This window comes from Pygocentrus nattereri, chromosome 14 (genome assembly GCF_015220715.1).
Source record: "Pygocentrus nattereri isolate fPygNat1 chromosome 14, fPygNat1.pri, whole genome shotgun sequence".
In the NCBI taxonomy this organism is placed as follows: Eukaryota; Metazoa; Chordata; class Actinopteri; order Characiformes; family Serrasalmidae; genus Pygocentrus; species Pygocentrus nattereri.
The window spans coordinates 6257501-6278533 of record NC_051224.1 but is presented as its reverse complement, the minus strand read 5'-3'; the positions used below and the strand labels follow the sequence as shown (position 1 = coordinate 6278533).

Genomic DNA, 21033 nt, shown 5'->3' with positions numbered 1-21033 from the left:
TAGCCGAATAACTCGTAATCTAACATGAATAGTAGGACTTGGTCACTTCAGTCCAGCCAACCTAAGCTTTTCTGTGCATCCTTGAAGAGAAATTCTTAATGACAATAGGAACCCAAAGTACTTTAAATACATGAAGCTCTTTAACAGACAAAGTCGGTACCTTTCATGTCGGTGATGTGCTGCTATTCTTTCATGACACTAATTTCTGCGGCTGTGGCTAAAATGAATAATTAAGCACAATGTTCTATCTGTTCACAAACTACAGTGGATGTTTGTTTAGTGCGAAGGCATTTGAAATAAAGCCTTGAAAGTTTGGAAACATGACCTTATTCTTTGGGCCTTTAAATTATTTAACCCAGGGGTCACCAACCTTTTTGAAACTGAGAGCTACTTTATGGTTACTGAGTTATATGACGGGCTACCAGTTTGATGTGCTCTTCTTAAAAAAATTAGCTCAGTTTGCCTTTAGTTATATATTAATAATGATTAATGATACTTATCTATGTGAAGACACTGATCAGATTAATTAATGATTTCTCACAATAATTATTAACAATGACAACAAGGTGGAAAACAGATATCAATATTCAGCACTTTATCTCTATTAATCTCAGCAATTTTTACATTTTCTGATGATCACGTACATCACTACATGTCATAGCAAAAATGTCCCATTTTCACTAGCCACTGATATATCCTTTTAGCAAATCATGAACTATGTTGCAGCATGTTTCAAAAAGTTATCAATTATGTAATGTTAAAGAAAAATCAACTGGCATATCTTGAAATAAATCTTCTCACATTTGGAACTAAAGATCAAATCTGTGATATTTAAAGCAAAGATATAACAGTTATATATCATGAATGCACTTTTAAATTGAACACAAATCTTCAATATTTTAATTCAACATTGCCATTGACAACATCTTGTATCTGTTTCTTTGTTAGTGGGAAGACTGGCATTGCATACTGTTCACCAGTGTATTGTAATCTTGACACTGCAACTGTGAGTGAGTCTTTCAGATGTGCATCAGTGAGGCGTGTTCTGTGTTTGTTCTTGATGAAGTTCATGTCAGAAAAAGCTGATTCACAGAGATTGGTTGAACCAAACAGACTGGCAACCTTCATAGCTGCTGTGCATACACCACTGTACTTCTCTGTGTCAACAAGGCACCAAAAGTTTGGTGCAGCCTGGTAGGCTTTGAGGTGAAGGTCATTTTGTTATCAATGTTCAATTTTATGATTTCCATTTCCATCTGTCCAGCATCCAAGTTGAACGTAGCACTTAGTTGCTCAGCAACGCATGTTGTGTCCCCATCCATGAAAGGATTGGAAATGAATGACACACATGACTCAAGCTGATTAAGATCACAAAACCTATTCTCAAACTCTTGGCCAAGTCAGTTTATGACTTCATAGTACTTTTCTGCAACTTTGTCAAATGTCTCAGATGCAGAAGCATTGTCTTTCAGCACCGACTGCAGAGAGGGAAGGTGCAGAACCCTTTTTCTTTGTAGATCTGCTGAGAAAGCATTCATTTTGGCTTTAAATGCATTTACAGCACTTATCATATCGACAACAGTCTTACCTTTGCCTTGCAGCTCGCAGTTCAAGTGGTTTAGTTTCCCAGTAATGTCCGTCAAAAATGCAAGGTCAAGTGTCCACTCTGTGTCCTCTAGCAGTGAGACGTCTTCGCCTTTGGACTGCATGAACTCTTTGATTTCACCCAAAAGTGACAAAAAACGAAGTAAAACTCGTCCTCTACTGAGCCATCGGATTTCTGTGTGTAGCAGCAGGTCACCATATTCAGCTCACATCTCCTCCAATAGGACCTTGAAAATCGTGTGCTGTTTTGCTTTGGAGCGATTGTTGTTAATGATTTTCACAACGGGAGTCATCACGTGTCCAAAGCCAATCACTTTCGCACATAACGCCTGCTGGTGAATGATGCAGTGGTAATGCAGAAATTTTGGGAAGTCTGGGTCACCTTTACAGTGAGCGATGAAACCTGTATGCCGGCCGATCATAGCAGGAGCCCCGTCTGTAGTCACGGCTACCAGCTTTCCCAATGGTACATTTTTCTGAACGAAAAACTCCTTCACCGTATTATAAATGTCAACTCCTCTCGTAGTTGTCTTCAAGGGCAATAGTGTCAGGAGTTCGTCTCTTGTGGAGAAGTCTTTAAACACCATCCGGATAAAAACCAACAGCTGCGCTGTACTGCTGCTGTCAACGGACTCGTCGCACTGGATGCTAAACCACCTGTACTTCACCAGATCCTGGTCCAACTGATCGACCAAGTTACCAGACATAGCTGACACTTCTCTAGCCATCGTAGATGCCCCCAGTTGGACGTCGGAGAGAGTGGAGATTAGATCAGTTCCATTTTTCTCATCTTTCAATACAGTGTTAGCAATTATTAACATTGCTTCTTTAACAACTTCTCCTTCTCCTTCTTGATCAGAAAATGTGTAGCTCTGAAAGAGGCTTTGGTGGCTTTTTGTGATTTTTTTTTTTTTTTTTTTTTTTTTCGGCCTCGTGAAAAAAGATTGTTGTGTAACCAAAGCTGCCTTTAGCTCACAGGATTTTTCTGCCCTTAGTGCGCTTCCAGGGGGATAGTTAGCATTGTAGCTTTTGTGACAGGTAGTGAAGTGTCTCTCGACATTGTGCCGCTTTGGTATCGCCACAGCCGCCCCGCAAATGAGACACACGCAGGTTTCTTTAACAGTCGTAAAGAAGAACTCTACCTCCCATTCGTTATGAAAGTGATATGTTTTTTTTCTTTTTTCTGCCGTGTTTCTGGGGTAAGAGACTGCACACTGTGCCTGCTAGCCCGCTAGTTTACTCTCCGCGATCACTGGTTTTGTCGTGCGCAGAATACTGACCTTTGAACTACTCTAGACAAAAAGAGTTAACCTCAACTTATCTAAACTTCATGTATAATGAACATAATTTTAAGATATTTTAAGATTAGATTATATATATATAATACAAGTGTGGTTAAAAAAGAATAGCAACAGAATCAAATTATATTTTAGATGCAGCTCACTAGTGAGTTGTGCTTTTTTTAGAACAGATCTGCGGGCGACTCATAAGGTCCTTGCGGGCGACCTGGCGTCCGCGGGCACCGTGTTGGTGATACCTGATTTAACCTTTATATCAGCAATTTCATCAACAGGTTTTGTTTGCTCTTAAGAAAAAAATCTACGTTAAATGCATCAAATAATCCCCATTAGTTTGATAACTTCAGCTTTGACCTTTATGTAGTCTTTTGTAGGGTCTTTGATTACAATTATGTGGCACAGCTACTGCTGGGGGGATATTCTGCATGTCCTGCTGTGAACCCTGAGCCATTTAAGTGTGTATGACTTCATTCCACTTACGCAGTCTTTACACAACAACAGCTGAGTCATTTATCTAAATCCTCGAAATCAATTACACCACTGTCGGTGCCAACATAGTGGAGTGGAGGTTTTAATTTTCTTCTAGCCTCTCTGGGTAGCGATCCTGTTGGCATTTAGACTGTCTGATTACTCCCAGTCGACAGTTCACCAGCTTAACGTATCTTGGCATTAGCCTTCATGCAGTACCATCCCTGATGAGTTCTATTTTGGGGAAAGTGAGAAATAACTGTCTTCTTCGTGACGTTAGCACTTATCTTTTTTCTTTTGTTGAGGAAGACCTGTGGAGAATCATAACTGTAATGGGCTGCTGCCATCTAAAAATGTAAGCTAGATAGATAGGGTAGATAACACAAATATAAACATGCAATACACACATACACACACACCACACTTTTTAAGCTGCTCCCTCAGGGTCGTGGGGGTTGCTGGAGCCTATCCAAGCTGTCATTGGGCAGAAGGCAGGATACACTAAACATGCAATAATGTAGTAAATTTAATAGGTGATCTGATTACTGTGGAAAAAAAACATGACTGCACCTCTAATGGTTTTACAGTGAAGGTGTTGTAGTTGGTGATAATCAAACTAAACTCTATCAGGTGAATTATTCCTTCCTGGTTGGACCGTCTGATTTGGTGCAGTTTCGCAGTCCTCCTAATGCCACCTGCTGTGTGTTGTCATCTTTCTCATGACACATGTGTGAGGCAAATGAAACAGCAGAGCAATTTTTCCACTATTCTGAAGGACTCTTTGTCCATTTCTCCTCAACTTTCCTTTCAACTGTCCACTTCACCAAATCACTCATCTTGTTTCAAACACAAGCAAAATCATTTTGCAGCATTAATTGAAACATTTTGTCAAATTATTCTTCTTGATGTACTGAACAATAGAAAAAACAGTCAAATGGCTAAATGATGTGCATGAAAATTATTGCATCATGTTAATTCACATCATGAAAATATTATATTAATAGGAAACACAACATATATGCCTAATAAGTTTTGTCGAAATAGGTGATAATTGCAGGAACACTTATGCCTGTCCTGATACTGTAACTAAATTTCCTATCATTGCAAATTTGGAACCAGTAAAGATTTTAAGGAGCTTTTAAGGAGTTTTTTTTTTTCTTCAATAACCAGTAATTAGTGTTGCGCTGATGCCGATACTGTATCGGTAATGGTACTGGCGCCGATGCTGGCATTTAAACACAGTATCGGTGTAGGCGATTGCAATATCGATACTACAGAGCCATTTTGATGCATGTTCACACTAGTAGACAGAACTTAACAACATATCAGTGGTGAGGCATGACGAGCAGCAGTAAAAATAATCATGGCAAAATCTGCAATGACAATATTTTGTGGGAAAAATACTGGATTTCAGTGAAAAGTCCCTGACTTCAATTACTGAGCTGCTTCTTTCAGTAAACACTCATCTGACACTTGTGTAGTCACTTAAACACTTAAAAATCACTTAAAAAGTTCATCTTTAGTCCAAATTGCTAATGAATGAGCAGAAGGAACTGTAATGATAACATTTAGCTTTGATTTAGCCTTTAGCATAGCAACCTGCTAGCGAGGCCTATGTGTTCACTCACCCCGACTGTGGTGCGACTTCTGTTGTTCAGCTGCATCACTCAGCACCAGTCTCTTGTAGCTTGTTGCTTCGTCCAAGCTGGAAAAAGCACTGAAATTTGCTGCTACTAACACGGTGGAGCCTATCCCAGCAGCCATTGGATGGAAGGCAGGATATACCCTGGACAGGTCACCAGTCCATCAGACAGACAGACATATACCCAGGGGCAATTAAGCATCTCCAATTGGCCTGACTGCACGTTTTTGAACTGTGGGAGGAAACCAGAGGAAACCCACACAGACACGGGGAGAACTCCACAAAAAAAGGACTCTGGTCACCCAGCAGGGGAATCGAACTCAGACCCTTCTGGCTGTGAGGCGACAGTGCTATATGCCATACAGTCTAACTGAATATGCTTTATTTGTGACACTGAATATAAACTGTACTAAAATAACATTTTTAAAATGTAACTGTAAATATCAGGACTTGTAGGTCACTTAGATTAAAGTTAGTATCGGTACCTGTTATCTGCCTATATTTAAGAATCAGGTTTCAGTGTTGAAAGGGAAAAAGTGGTATCGTTGCATCTCTGCCAGTAATACCAGCCAATGATTGATATGATTGTCAGCTCTGAGTTGTTCACATTTCACTCAAAGAAACAGCAATAATTAGAAAAAAAATACTCAACTGAAGGTGGAGCTTCTCAGCATTATGAGCAGTTTGTCTAAAGCAAAAGAAAAGATGGTATAATTCTCAGAAAGTGAATTTCCTTACATTGTTGGGTGCTCATGATTTATATAAAACAAATTCAAAAATATAAAAAGAAAAGGGAGTTTACTTCAATTTACTTACTTAGTTTTTTTTTTCTTTTTTACTTGCTGTGCTTTCTTCTTTTGTGCTCTGTTTTCATTAGTTGTTGGAGGAATCCATTCCGCTACTAGATTATGCTCAAATTCAGGTCAGTCATTTTCTGATTGGTCTGAAATGCGATCAGGAGGAAGAAAATCTAAGTCTGCGCCCTTCACACACTACCTGACTCTCTCTCCCAACTGTCGACTCCAACTGATCCAAAATCAACCAGCCCAGACTCAGCCACACTGAGAATCTGAGTTATCAGGGAGAAGTCATGTAGTGTGACCCCAGATTAAGTTGACCAAGACCTTTAATTTTTATAGTGTAAAGCTTGCTTGTAAATATACTGCTTGTATTCTCAACGTACCATAAAGCCAACATTACCCTGTTCCTTCATACCTGGACCGGAAGCCATCACGTATATGTCCAAAGGCTTTAGGTGAATGAAATCAAAGCACTGGCCAAGTCTTCCTTTGTGAAGTGACACCTTTGGCAGCCTCCACATTTGGCAGAGTATCAGATGATTGTGCTCTCCCTTCACAAGTGGACCAGCTCACTCACCCACCACTGGATTGTTTTTCTCGGGGCCTTTGATGTTCACCCTCCTGTTCTCCGTCAAGCAGAGATAACGCAGGAGTACCAGGCTGAGGAAATCACCATAGATTAGCCGAGAAGCTATGGCACTGGACCAAACTGTGGCCGTGTTGAAGAGGATGGGTTTATTTTATTCAGCCCACATATACTATGCTGTACATTGCTTATTCATGAAATGGACTCTTGTGAATACCTGTTGTTTCTCGAGCTTCCGCTGTGTGTTGGGTGTGGATCTTGTAGATCATAAGGCTTGAAAAAGAAACCTCTGTCTTAACGATTTAACTCCAATAGATAAAGATTATATGTCCTTACATCTAAAAACCGCTGCTACCCAATGACCATATTTTATGTTTCTTTATAGATAACTTGATAGAAAGTCCCATGCTTAAGCCTTTATAGGCAGGAGAACTGGGGGTCTGCAAGCCCAGCCAAGAATCTGTCAATCAGTAAAGCATAACAAAAATGATCATGAGAAATCTATAAAGTAAGAACTACAGCTTTTTTTGTAGTTTTATGTTTTACATAGGGCTGTTGTAATGAATGAAATTGGAAAATTCACTAATTAATTTATCTTTAATTCACTAATTAATTAACCAACTCTTGATAAATTAGTAAGATTTAGTTGAGTGTTTCATGATATTTCAGTATATTTCAAATAATAATGCAATTTCTCTTAGTAAGAAACAGATCCTGATGTTTTTCCATGCATATAGGTTTTTGCGTTTTTTGGCCTGTAGAAGCAACAAGTTTCTGGCTTGTCAGTGATTCTCAGAGGTAATTCCTGTGTTTGGGTGAATGGGTTTGAGTGTATGGGTGAAAATGGATGATGCATTTAACTTTTCAGCACTGAATGTAGCACTAAATGATAATAGAGTAATGTAGGGCTGCAACAAATGGTTATATTATTAAAATAATGAAAACTAATAAATTCAAATAACTGACAGCTTTTACCCATTTTTATTATTATTATTTTGTCAGTCCGATGGGAGACAAAGTTTTATTTATGAAGCTAAACAGTATGTCACCTGTAACAGGCAGTACCAGCACAACTAAAGACAGCAAGATAATTTGCTACTGCTTTGTTTTGTCTTTATCAGTCAGATGATTCTTTCTTGTCAGAGCTGTGATGATATCTCGGCGGTTGTCAGAGGAAGGGCTGTCAAGACTGTTCCTAACTATCTGTAGCAGATCTCAAATTTGAGGCAATAATATTAGTTTTAACTGTCACTTGTAGCCCATTGCTTCTACTGCTTTGTGGCTCGAATGCTCTAACCACAAAGCATTGGGCTGTATTTATAAGTGACACCGTGAAACTTGAAAACTTGTTATTAAGTGTTATTGGTGCAGCTTAAAAACTTGAGTTTCTTTTTCAGTTTTTAATACAATGTGGTTAAAAAGACACTACTGCCTCTGCTCTCCTGCACTTCAGGAGGTAGAACCTGTTATCATGAGCAGCCTCTGAGTCTTCCCGTTCAGCACAATGAGTGGCCAGTGAGGAGAATTTACTGAGGTGATAAGGCTCTTTGGAAAATTAATGGTTTGAAAAAAAATGTGATTTTCCTACTGTTTCTGTAAAGATAACAATGGAATGCATTCACGCAACATTTCAATTTCCACAGTAGGTTGGCTGATAGGACTAGGTTCCCGAGTTTTCCTTTGAGATCTGGGTAAATGTCAAAGGAATAGTCAGTTTCTGTAGTCTTGGTATCAGCCACCTTTAGCACTGCGATTTTTAACTGTGTTATGGAGTAGGGATGGACAAATGTGATAACGTATAGCCACTTAATTACTGCTAAAACAGTTGATTTTGTATCCCAATATGTATGTCCCCTGAATCTGAATTACACACAGAACGACTAACCACAGACTGCTGTTTTTGCATGATTTGTAGAAGCAGGTCACTGTCAAAAGAGTCCTACAGCAAAAACTTGTGCATGAAATCAGAGTGGTATGGTTCATCGGTCATTGGGAAATGCTGTATCGGTTTAAAACTAAATTTTCAAATTAGCATGTCATTGAACAACAGAAGTACTTGCATTCCCTTTTGGGGGAAAAAGTGAAGGTTTTTATATAAATGTAGACTATTGTTCATCGAATTTCTCATGGTCAACTAATTTGCAACATAAAACTGTATTGTGAATAAAACGCAGCATCGGACTGTTTATTACAAATTTGATCAGTTTTTAATCAGTTTTGTCTTTTTTTTTTTAAAGTTAGAGTGCTCAACTGTAAAATCATTTGCCTGTCCCTAGAATGAAGTAAAGTGGTATCAGGTTGTGATGACCCTCTGGTTTGGCTCTCCAAGCTTCACTTTTTGATGATGCTCTATCTGACGGTGATTTTCTAGTAAAATAGTTGATGTCGCTCAGCGCAGAGTGTTTTTCCAAATCAGTGTGTTCAACTAATAGTGACGATACTGTATTGTCTGGAAATTCAGAGTATAGCTTGCATGATTTGTGCTTGGTAAAAGAAAAACTTTGCCATATATTTTGATCTGGAATGCTCCATCAAGATGCTTTCATTAGACATCACCTGCTTATAACCCACAACATTAAAGGATACTATTGAAGCTCTTTTGCTTCTGGCAGGCAGCAGGAAACTACTTGAGCCACTGGTCCTTTAATTCCACCAGAGATGCTGCGGGAGCCTCCAGCCTCAGCAGCCATTAAAGAGTGCAGAGGGTATTTTGTCTCTCATTGTGTGTTCAAGTGCTGCTTTGCATTCACTTCAAGGCTCTAATTACCAGCTGAAGGGAATTAGAGAGACTGGAGGATGACAAGAGAGAGTAAGAACGAAAGGCAGTTGAAAGAAAGGAATAAGAAAGAGAAGACTGACGGAAAACACAAAAATGAGAAATATTAAAAGTGGTAGTGGCTACTTGAGTTTAATTACATTCCCTTTAGAGTCAGAGAAAGCAGTTGTGAAAAAAAGACTATTAATAAGACAAGAGTCTGGTTCTAGATCACAACTCCTAGAAGCTTTGTGAATATATGCCCCGGTTTCATTTATGAATTGGGATAAGTCTATCAAGTGCATGTGGCCAGGATTCACTGGCGATGGTGGTTTTACAGTTCAGCTTCTGCTATTGTTTAAAACTTTCTGTTCAAACCTGCTATTGAAAGAAGGAGCAGTTGCGTCTCAGCAGCCAATACTGAGGCTTCTGACTGTTTACAGAACTGGGCAAACGTCAGAGACCCTTCCATTTATTTACCTTCCAGTCAAAACAGTCATTAAGTACAGGCTATTTATTTTGTGGCGCCAAGAAAAAAGCAAAAAACATAGTACAGAAGACTTAGGCACATAAACAAATTGTTTAAGACCATTTATCTCTGCAGTAAGTAAAGCATAAATACAGCAAACAAACACAGTTTAAAAATAAGAGTAAGAATTTCTTGTTCTCATAAAAGAAGCCTTATTTGCTGGTTGGAAGAACACGCATTTGGTTCCAGATTTCTCCTTGATGTACCCAGTCATCACATAAATTTGTTGAAATCCAGCACACCGGATTTAACCGAATGAAGCACTGATTAGCCCAAGGAGGTGCTAACTTTCCTAAGCACGTTTGGAAACACACATGTGAACATGTTAACATGTGTAACACGGAGCGAGGAGGCGGACGCATGTGCGGAGATGAGCGACTTTTATTAAGGGCAAATCCAGGGTCATGGTCGAGACAGTCCAGGTTCAAGTGACCAATACGTAGAGCAGGAGGGACAGACATAATGTGAATGAACAGGTACACAAACAACAGGGCCAGAAGAAAAACAACATCCCAAATAAAGACCAGCCAAGACTAGGGGCAAACACAGGGCTTCAATACAACAGGGATGATGAGGGACAGGTGTAAACAATCAAGGGCGGAGTCATGAAAAAAGGGGCCGGACTAGACGGAAAATCAAATGTATGTGGACGATCAAAAAGTAAACAGAAAAAGCACATGGAGTAGTGGGAGGAGCCAACCGTGACAACATGCATGAAATTGGTACTTTTTGCATTAAAATAATCTGCATTACTAATCTGCATTTCATGCTTACTATTTTTTTTTTATTTCAAACAGAATTACACAGAAGCCTCAATGATTTTTTGATTACATTTGGTGATTTGCCAGGTAAAAATTCAGGAGCACAAACATTTAGCAGGACACCGAGGAAAACATCTTAGTTTTGCAAAATAGCCTGGGGAAAGTGGTTGTTTTTTGAATGGAAAGAGATTGTTAAAATATAAAATATTTGTTTGACAATTGTTGGCTAGTGTTCATTATTCAAATACTGGCAACTTGAGTAGTACTTGAGTACTTGAATAGCAGTAAATCGGTCTTCCCCACCCAGCTTATTTTACAAGTAGAAAATGGACCCACCTGTGGCTGAAAAAAACATGCAATGTGAAAATATCTGCAAATATCAAACTAATATATTTTTGGTTTCTCAAAATACCATGTTTTCAGTTTAGGTCAGTAATTGAGATAAACATCTTTCACATGACCTCTCTCTCTCTCTCTCTCTCTCTCTCTCTCTCTCTCTCTGTCTGTCTGTCTCTCTCTCGCTCTCGCTCTCGCTCTCTTTCTCGCTCTCGCTCTCTCTCTTTCTCTCGCTCTCTCTCGCAGGTGCACAAATACCATCCTTAGCCACATTCATAATTTGCCAAATATTGCAGAATGCTTTAAACAGCGTCTTTTTCTCTTTTTTTCTTTGAGTTGTGAGTGAAATAGTTAATGTAATATCTTTCTCAAATATGCCTCAATTTGTTTAAGCAGTGCAGTGTAACAATGATTGTTTGTTTCTTTGGCATGCTCTCACAGAGTTATAGTCATATCTGTGCTATAGCTACAGAATTAAACAGGGCTGCAGGTGGAGGTCCCTGCAACGCTCCATCAGCAGCATTGTTGTGGTGTTTTTGTTTATAGCAGTGTGGTGATGCCAAGGGACAGAAAAATGAATTCTATCATACACTATTGATGATAAGCAGACCCCCCTCCTTTCTCTCTCTCTCTCTCTCTCTCTCTCTCTCTCTCTCTCTCTCTCTCTCTCTCTCTCTCTCTCCCTCTCTCTCTCTGCTTCTACCCCTCCCCTACATCACTCATTAGTTTAGATGCCTGTAGTGAGGAGCTCAGTGGTACGCTGTACCAGTCTTCTTCTTCACTCTAATTTTTGCCCTTGTGTCTTGTGTGATATTTCTTTGGGAGATTTTTATTTTTTTTTCTCATCTGCCTTGTCTTTTATCAGTTTCCAAAGCCAGTCTCGTCAGTCTCAAGGTGATTAAATAAAAACAGGCCTATAAGCATGAGAGCTGGATGTGCACTCACTCTGCAAGGGGTTCAAGTCAGGTCGATCGTCTCCCTCGCCTTTGAAAAGCGCTTTCAGTTAACAAACATGCTCACAAGAAGTCAAGTGCTGCATATAAAGTTGTAAAGCAACTCAAGGTTGTTTGTGGTCAAAGAGCATTTCCTGCCATGAGAGACCTCATTTTTAGTGTAATGTTTCTCACAGTGGACGGCAGTATACCATTGATCTGAACAGAAAATAGTGTTTTTAAAATATAATCACTTCCCTCAAGCAAGGCAACACGGTCATTTTCTGTTACTGTGATGTTTCTAAGTAAAATAATGTAACGATGGCTCTTATATTATGAATGCTAGGCTTATTATACATATTTATGTTATATAATTATGAGAGTAATTGTGAAGCCATATACAGAACCTCTGGGTTTAAGGGGTTAATCTGTTTAATCCTTAGAAATTGCAAGCAATAACAAAATCATGCAAAAATAAAGGACTAAATTATTTCTCACTCATAGATAGAAGAGCATTTTTTCAGTGTTTAAAGTAGAAAAAATCTGAAAACATTTAACAGTAAAAGCTTCAACAACTAAATATAATATAGCAATTTTCAGTATTTACTCTGTCAACTCTGTTTATTATAGCTTCTATTTTTTCAGTATATTTTTCACCACTTCCAACATTCAGTCTTAGATGTTTGCCTTTTCTGTTTCTCCCCATCCAAGTGCTCTTTGTTTAATTTGCACACATTTCTCTGTTGCTTTTAGTTCACACTGTAAAGCACTTTGGGTTGCTTGTGTGTGAAAGGTGCTACATTTGATTTTCTCCTGTCTCTCAAAGATGAAAGTTTTAAGTATGTTTATCTGATGGACACAGTCTTGTTGGTAGTCTTGCACAGTTGTTAGAAGTCACACTTTCTCTGCATCATTTGATCATTTTTTTGACCTCCAGTTCTGGAAACCCCTGTTGTTTAACTTATTTCCCCCTTACCTTATTCAAATGGACTATCTTATATCTAATCTCCTCAAAAATATCTCCTGAGAAATGTATAACTTTTATGGTAATAGCCATTTTCACTGGAAATTAAGGGTGACACTGATACTTTTGTGCAGTTCTTGACAATGAAACCAACTAAATAACTAAATATCTGTCGAATTGGAACATAAATCAGTTTAATTAATTGCCTTAGTTAGTGAGCGATTACAATAATATAATTGAATAATAAAGCTGAAAAACAGTAATAACTGCTGAATACTACGGTTTAAAGTAAGTCAAAGGTTTTGAACTATTAGAGTATTTTAACCACTTTTATTTACTCTTACAGGGTGTTGCTGGAGGAGAGGAAACGGCAGCTTCTGAGTGTTCACACCAAGACCAGCCTGGTGTACGTCACAGCTTTGTGCAGGAGCACTTTCAGGCCCAGTACAAGTGAGTGTCTATCACCATTACTACATGACAACAACACTGACACAGAGGTCAGCCGTCTGCCTCGACAGGGTCCTGAACTTTATGCAAATTACATACAAGTCTACCAAGATTAATCTATACCTTTAGTGGATGGTGACAAGTTGGGTAACAAGGCAGCTTGGCTTTGTATCTGCTATAGGGTTTGACAGCTGTGCTGCCTTATTAGGGCAGCCTGTCAGAGAAAGTTGGTGCCAATAGAGCAAGCATGGCACAGAGAGCAGAGTGAACAGAATATGTTATTGTGAGACCCCTTGACAGCTCGGTGAATTGTCCTCTCACTACAGCCACCATATAGGCACTTGTATGGCAAATACATGGAGATAAACAAAGGTGAAAGTGACAACAACGTCTTGGCGAGGTGGCATAATAGCTCAGTTGTTGGTTCAGTTAGTGGCTGATGCTGTTAGTCTCAGTGAACTATATATATGCACTTTACATAAACATGTGCACTTTACCTAACTGCAATATACATATGTTAAAATATACTTGTTATATTTGTTTTGGAAGTGCCTCAGTAAAAACTCGTTTTGTGTCCAGTTTGCTTGTTAAGTTTGCTTGTTAAGTTTGCTTGTTTTGACAAAAATGTTCAAATTTTGTTCATTTGCAACCACTGGACATATTTTAATCATGTAAATTCAGAGCAGCATTTTTTAGTGAACTTGCATTGTGTGCTGTGATGATGTTAGTTGTGCATTTCTTCCTGTGGGGCAGTTGGGTGTAGTTTGAGCATGACAACATACTTTTAGATGCTCATCTTAAGCGAAATGCTTAATTTCCAGACAGCTTATTGTAAAGCTTATTTGTTTTTAAATAAATTTCGGTGTAACTGCTTATACTCTTCCAATATCGTTGGCTGAACTTGGGGAGGCTAGCTCCTTAATTTTGTTGATTTTGTATAATATAGCTTTACATATCTTGTTTTTTAACACATTTGCCTCATCATAATTAATGAAAACATACCCACGACACATTCTTTTTATTGAAATGCATGTAAACCTGTGGTTGTGAAAGCTAACACCAGTGGAAAATAATTGCCAGCAGTTTAAAGAATTGAAGAAACGGTGGCGTGGTGGGTAGCACTGTCGCCTCACAGCGAGGAGGGCCTGGGTTCGATTCCCCGGCCGGGTGACCGGGGTCCTCTCTGTGTGGAGTTTGCATGTTCTCCCCCTGTTTCTGCGTGGTTTTCCTCCGGGTTCTCCGGTTTCCTCCCACAGCCCAAAGACATACAGTCAGGCCAATTGGTACATTGCCCCTAGGTGTGAGTGATTGTGTGTGTCTGTCTGCCCTGCAATGGACTGGCGACCTGTCCAGTGTGTATCCTGCCTTATGCCCGATATCTTGCCTTATGCCCGATGACCCCCCCCCCCCCCCCCCCCCCCCCCCCAGCCCCTGAGGGAGAAGCAGCTTAGAAAATGGATGGATAGGTTTATATGTAATAACTGTGACAGGCCTATCTGCTAGTATCTTGTTCTGCCTTTTCACCCATTCTTAGCTGGAGCTGGTGCAGAAAAGGGAAAGTCGACCAGTGTTTCAGAGCATTCCAGGTGCAAAAGACTCTTAAGCTCAAGGTTGTGGATTTGAGCTCTGCTCTAGGCATCAACTTTCTCAGAAATGTGTTTTGATATCAAGCTTTGACTTCATCCCTACAAAATTGAAGCTCCTATGAGCAGAATACCAGCTCAACATTTCAACAGAGAGCTGCACTCTGTCTTTAAGGCAAGGGCATCTAAGATCTCCACTAAGATCTACAGTCCTACAGAATTTAGGTTAGGTACAACTAGTAGCAGTGTCCACAACAAATTTGCAAGATGGGCTGAACCTTAAACAGACTCCATAACTATGAGTTGTCTGCTCTGTGTTGCCTTCAGAAGAGGGGAGAAACACCCGAAAACCTAGATACACAAAACTCAGAATTCACAATAGGAAAAAATATATAAACTGACTTTGCACAAGAAGCAGTATTCTCAATAACACAACTTTAATGTTTGTTTTTCTCTGTTCTGTCTGAATATGTTCATGGCTTAACTAGAGTTGCATAACTGTTTGCAGCTATTTTATTTATGTAATGTTACATGGTCTGGTTTCTTTTGTGCTTTGTATAATCTGTGTTTATGCTTCCAGCCTATATGCAGTGGTGATAGTCTTGAAAGAAGGTTTTTTCTCTTTTCTGGCAGACTTTTTGTCAAAACACTCAGCAAACACTACATAGTAATGACTATTGGTTAATCTGAAATTGTAATTGGTCAAGTTTTAATATCTCATATATTTTGAGAATTCATATTTATTTGTGTTTCTGGCTTATTTATTAATAAAATTTTAATACTGAAAGTACCAGCGTTCCTACGGTCATGGAAATCCTGTAAAAATCACAGAATATACAAATATGGTTTTCCAGGCCGAGAGATTTTTCCGCATGCAGCTCGTCATCCCATCCCATCACATTTAAAGAACTGAGGAGTCTAGATTGCAAAAAGCACAAAGATCCTAGACAAATCTTTCTGCAAGCCAGACGTAAAAGGAAAAACGCACTGCTGTGAGACTAGCAGGTTTATACTCGACACAGAAATTAGGTAATCATAGCACCTCCGACTTCACGTGCTGACACGTGTGGTACTGCAGAGTAAACTGCACAAAATTGAATAAATCCATATCTGTCAAATATATGGCTAAAATTATCACTAAAACAGGAAAACATGGTATACTGGTATAAATTATACACTATATGAACAAAAACACTGGGACACACCTCTGAATCATTGAATTCAGATGTTTCATTCAGTCCCTTTGCCAGTGCTCTGCTATACTCAATAACTGTTTCCAGACCTTCTCTGGCATTAACATCAGCACAAAAACTGTGCGGTGGGAGCTTCATGGCAGGGTTTCCATGCCTGAGCAGCTGTATGCAAGCCTTACATCACTATGTATAATGCTAAGCATTGTATGGAGTGGTGTAAAGTGCACCACCACTGGACTCTGGAGCAGTGGAAACGTATTCTGTGGAGTGATGAATATGGCAATCTCTATCTCTGTCTGGCAATCTAATGGATGAGTCTGGGTTTGGTGAATGCCAGGAGAATGTTACCTGCCTGACTGCATTGTGCCAACTGTAAAGTTTGGTGGAGGAGGGATAATGCTATGGAGTTGTTTTTCAGGGGTTGGCCTAAGTCCCTTAGTTCCTGTGAACGGAAATCTTAGTTTAAGCACGCTTAGACATTTTGGACAATTGTATACTTTCTACTTTGTGGGAGCACTTTGGGGAAGGCCCTTCTCTGTTGCAGCCTTACTGATAGAAAGCTTCCCAGAGGAGTGAAACTATTTTAGCTGCAGAAAGTCATAGGATTTCACTGTTTAAAAAATGTATGAACCCTGAATTACATACATTGTTTTTGGTTTGGGCCAATGACAAAACCATGTTGCCCTAAACCGCTGGTTACAACCATATTCTCACACACCTGCTTTTAATATTCAGATATCCAACCTTACATTTAATAACTATATATACTGGCTGATTGCAGCAGGAAATATTAATAACATAATTTAAAATATAGCAACCAAATGTGAATAGTCATAGAAATGCAGTGAAAATATTGTGATGAATTGGTGAAGTTTCTTAGGTAAATTGAAGATGTTGAGAGAAAGGCTAATATTTCTAATTAGGGCCAGACTGATATCGATTGTCCAGTAATAAACTCCCACTGATGCATCAGTATGGCTTGTTTCAGATTGTCACAGATATCTCATATGAGGAAAGCTCTTCTCTGTAGAGAATGTTTAGCTGGCAGTTACCAGCTGTTCGGTTCTATCAAAGCAATACAGGGTGAACTGGTAAACATGAACACAGAACACCATTATGGTTAAAATATCAATACTAGGGATGCACCGATCATTTCTATGAAAGATTCCTATTTCTTTACAGCAAATTGGCTGCTGGCTGATTGTTTTTACCTTTTTATTTAATCTGAAGCTCACACTGTTTGTCTTAAGTGAACACATGAAACACACTAGCACATTTCCAGCACTTTCTAAAAGTCTAAAAAATTTAAAATGTATTGCCTGTTTTATAATATTAATGAGTTAGTCCTACATTGAAAGCACAAGGCAACTGGCTATTTATTACCACGAATCGTGCATAATTAACAGAATTTTGGTATTTGTGTAGCAGCAGCACAATAGTGTTACCTGCCTTGAAACACTGATCAATCAAAATAAATATAATAAACTGATTGCCAATTACAATTATCTTAATTTTCAGGTCATTAAAATTAGTACCAGTTGTATTATACAGTAATCTCCATCATGACAAAGTCTAAAATAACTTTTTTGGCAAAGTAACTACACAAAATGAGGAAATCTGTCAAAAATTAATTGCACATCTGAATTAATGCAAGTGTGATGCCATCTGTTTTACTGCAATCTTGGAATCCAAATTCCCTGACAGTTTTGTTCAACGTGACTCAGTCATTCAGATTCAGAGGAAAGTCCCTTCTGCTTCCTTCATGTGTCATTAAACACCTCAGAAACTCTCTTCTTCCTTTGGCACCTTAACTTTTGCATGCTTGCCTTCAGATTCATGAATATGTAGTGAGTCATGGTACTATATCTATTCATATTGTTATAATGAGGTTTTAAGAGGTTGTTGTTGTTATCAATTCATTAAAATCAGTTCTGACATATACAGCATGTAACATTTAGATTTGGTCTTTTTATTTGTGTTTTTATTATTTTCCTACTGGTAGATGCAATGTGTTTCAATAAAACATGACTGTGAGAAGTACAGTAATATACCAAAGTCAGAGACCATCTTTCATTTATTATGTTCCTGACAAAACAGCCATTAAGTACGTGACATTTATTTTTCAGCATCAGGGAAAAAAAAACCCTTTATCACAGTTTGACTTGCTTTCAGTCTTTTAAAGAATGTCTGCAGGGGTATTTTTCCCCACCTCCAAAGTTCAATCTTCGTTGCATTTCTGCTTCTCACAACCCAATAATCCCAAACACATTCAGTGATGTTGAGATCTGGGCCCTTCAGTGATCACTTTTCTCTGTATCAACTTCTTGACAGCTACACATCCTTTCTGACCCATAGTGTTGAGGGGTCTTCTCACAGTGAAAGGATGAACAGAAACACCTGTGGATTTCTTCAGATCTGAAGCAGGAGTGGAGCTTGATTTCCTCCTCTCTTACCAAGATGAAAGCTCTCAGTACTGTTTATCTGATGGCAGCCGTTTTGGTGGTCCAGCAGGTCTGTTAGGAGTTTCATTTTCTCTGTTTGATACGTTTTTGAACTCTAGTTTTGAAAACTCCTTTTTTTGGCTTTCCCCATTCCTTATGCAGCTGGATAGAAGATAGGATAGGAGATAGCAATAGCATAAATTAACATAACTTAAAGGGTTAAATGGCTTTTCAGCCACATCTCCTGTTGTACATGGGAAAATACATGTATCTTTACGCTAGTGTGGCAGCCACATACAGTATTTCCTTCAGCAGTCTTTGCTGAGTCCTTTGTTTACCTAAGTTTGTTCAAACAGCCACTTTAATTCCCCAACAATTATCCACATAGTAGATGCCATCTGAGAGTATAATCCATTCTGCCTACGTAATATTTTCACCCCCACAAATCCTCATATTATACCTTAATTACAAGAGCTAGCTATTCTGCTGTAATGGTGATAATATTAATATACAATATCGCGCTGACTTAAGGGAATGGGGGGTGCGAGTGGACCTTCATTATTTGAAGCAAGGTTGCAGTAGTAAATGTGGTGTGAGTGTGAAGGATGGCATATTGTGTGTGTGTGTGTGTGTGTGTGTGTGTGTGTGTGTGTGTGTGTGTGTGTGTGTGTGTGTGTGTGTGTAGGCGTGTGTAGGTGTGCATGTCAGAGTCCCATCCAGTCTAGCTGCACCTCTGTTTTGTCCTGTCTTTTCATGTGTCTGTTAATTGACATCTAAGGACAAAACAATCTAGCAGTCATCCATATTCCAAAATAGCCGAAGTTTACCCTGTCATTATTGCTCCATTCAGAGACTTTAACTCATTAAAATCTAGCCTGAGAATAGTTGCAATAGTAAATATATCAGCATAGTATCATAGTAAACTATATCAGCACATGGAAATTGCAGTTTCTTTGTGCTATCATGCTCTGCATCATAACATAAAAGAAGCATGATGCTGCTTTTATGGTTGGATGCTGCGTGAATACACACACACGCATATTCAGCGTGGAGCTTTGCGTTGGTTGGTTTGATCTGAGAAATAACAGCTGTCTGATGTGTGAAGTATTTTCATACGCTTCCTTTGTCTTCTTGCTTAAAATAATAGTTTGTGACATGTGATCTGTGAATTTTATTCATTATTATTTTCTCTTTACATTTTAATATGTGACAACAGCATTGAGAAATCATGTTATTAACCGAGAAGAGTAGATTAATCCAATAAATTGGTGACATTAAGGGACTAGCTGTAAAAATGTTTAACACAGCCAGAGGCTCAGTGATTAAAGCCTTACATCAACGCCTACATATTCAGATCCCATGTGATACATCACAAAGTGATTGGAAGTTATAAATAATGTGACATTAATTGTCCTCTGTTTGTGCTGCTTGTGTTTTCTTTGGGCCTCTTTTTTATTGGGTCTGTGAGGGTTTTTTTTGTTTTGTTTTGTTTTTAGCCTGCTTCTCATTCAAGTCAGCTGGAACTTTGAACATTTAACTAATGCACTGTCATAATCGTCACTTCTTTATATTAGATTTGAATCTAGAAATCTGCACCTCCTGCCACAGCAGCTCTAAAATAACTGCAGAAACGTTGAGATGAAGCCGTTTTCTCTGTCCAGAAAGGGCTGTGGGCATTTGAACATAAAGGCTGTGAGAAACGTAATGAATGTAGCAGGGCCACACACCTCTGATTGTTCCAAAACACTTAACTTCATTATGTCACATTTCCTTTTTTGTTCCACTTTTATCACAATCCACAAAGGTCCCTTGGGAACTAGAGAACCTCAAAATGAGGCTTGCTTTGAAGTGATAGTTTGGATAAAATAATTCGTTCACTATTTTTTCTGTACCCCAGACGTAGTCAACCAGCCGCCAGTTAGCAAATTGACATGTTAAGTAACCTGAAATAGGCTTGCTTCTGTGGTTTATGACACTGTATGACATACTGTTATCCCACCAAAATGGACAGAAGTATTTTCTAAAGTAGTGCTAGTTATCGTGAAGCCAAAATTTTGTCCGTAGTGTTGTCAATTTGAATGTTATTGTATTGCTTGCATCTAGATTACAGCAGCCAGACTGGACATAGCAATAGCATAACATAACAGAAGTGTACCAAAGTACAAAAGCAGTGTTGGATAATGAAACACTGCTTATGTGATTCAAGAGTTAATGAGTGCAATGGAGTGAGAACTTTTCAGGAGCCTCCTTGTTTTAACCCTCATTTGGCAAAAACACATGCCTGTGGCAAGAAGCTGCAACAGGTGATGACCCAGCTGTGATTGGTCTGCGCTGATTTTCTCTGTGTGCTTCTTGGCTCCGGTGGTGTACAAATCAAGCAAGGTGGGTAAGTTGATACCAGTGGTTTTCACAGCAGAACTGATTATGCACTGCAGTTTATGGGTGTTGGTTGTGTCAGATTGTGAAGGAGGTGGTAATGACAGACTCTGTAATGGCTGTGTATAGATCCACCAGCTCTTGTTGCAGATTGATTAGGTTGGTCATGTGCTGGGCTTTCTTTGTGATGAAGTTACTGTTAGTGTCCCACTTCAGGTCAATGGTGATTGTTGTTTCCAACTTGACGAATTTCACAGTCATCATGGTTTTGCTGAGGATGGTGAGGGCTTAGACCTGGGCAATAGGGTGATGTAATC

At 39.0% G+C, this 21033-nt stretch overlaps 1 protein-coding gene across 1 annotated transcript in view; it reads left to right on the top strand.

Annotated features, from left to right (window-relative positions):
• Window positions 1–21033, top strand: part of usp43b (ubiquitin specific peptidase 43b) — a 154896-nt gene that overhangs the window by 42989 nt on the left and 90874 nt on the right. The window contains exon 3 of the mRNA XM_017705676.2: window positions 13023–13126. Coding sequence (XP_017561165.1) covers window positions 13023–13126 — 104 coding nt within the window. The remainder of the gene's footprint in view (window positions 1–13022; window positions 13127–21033) is intronic.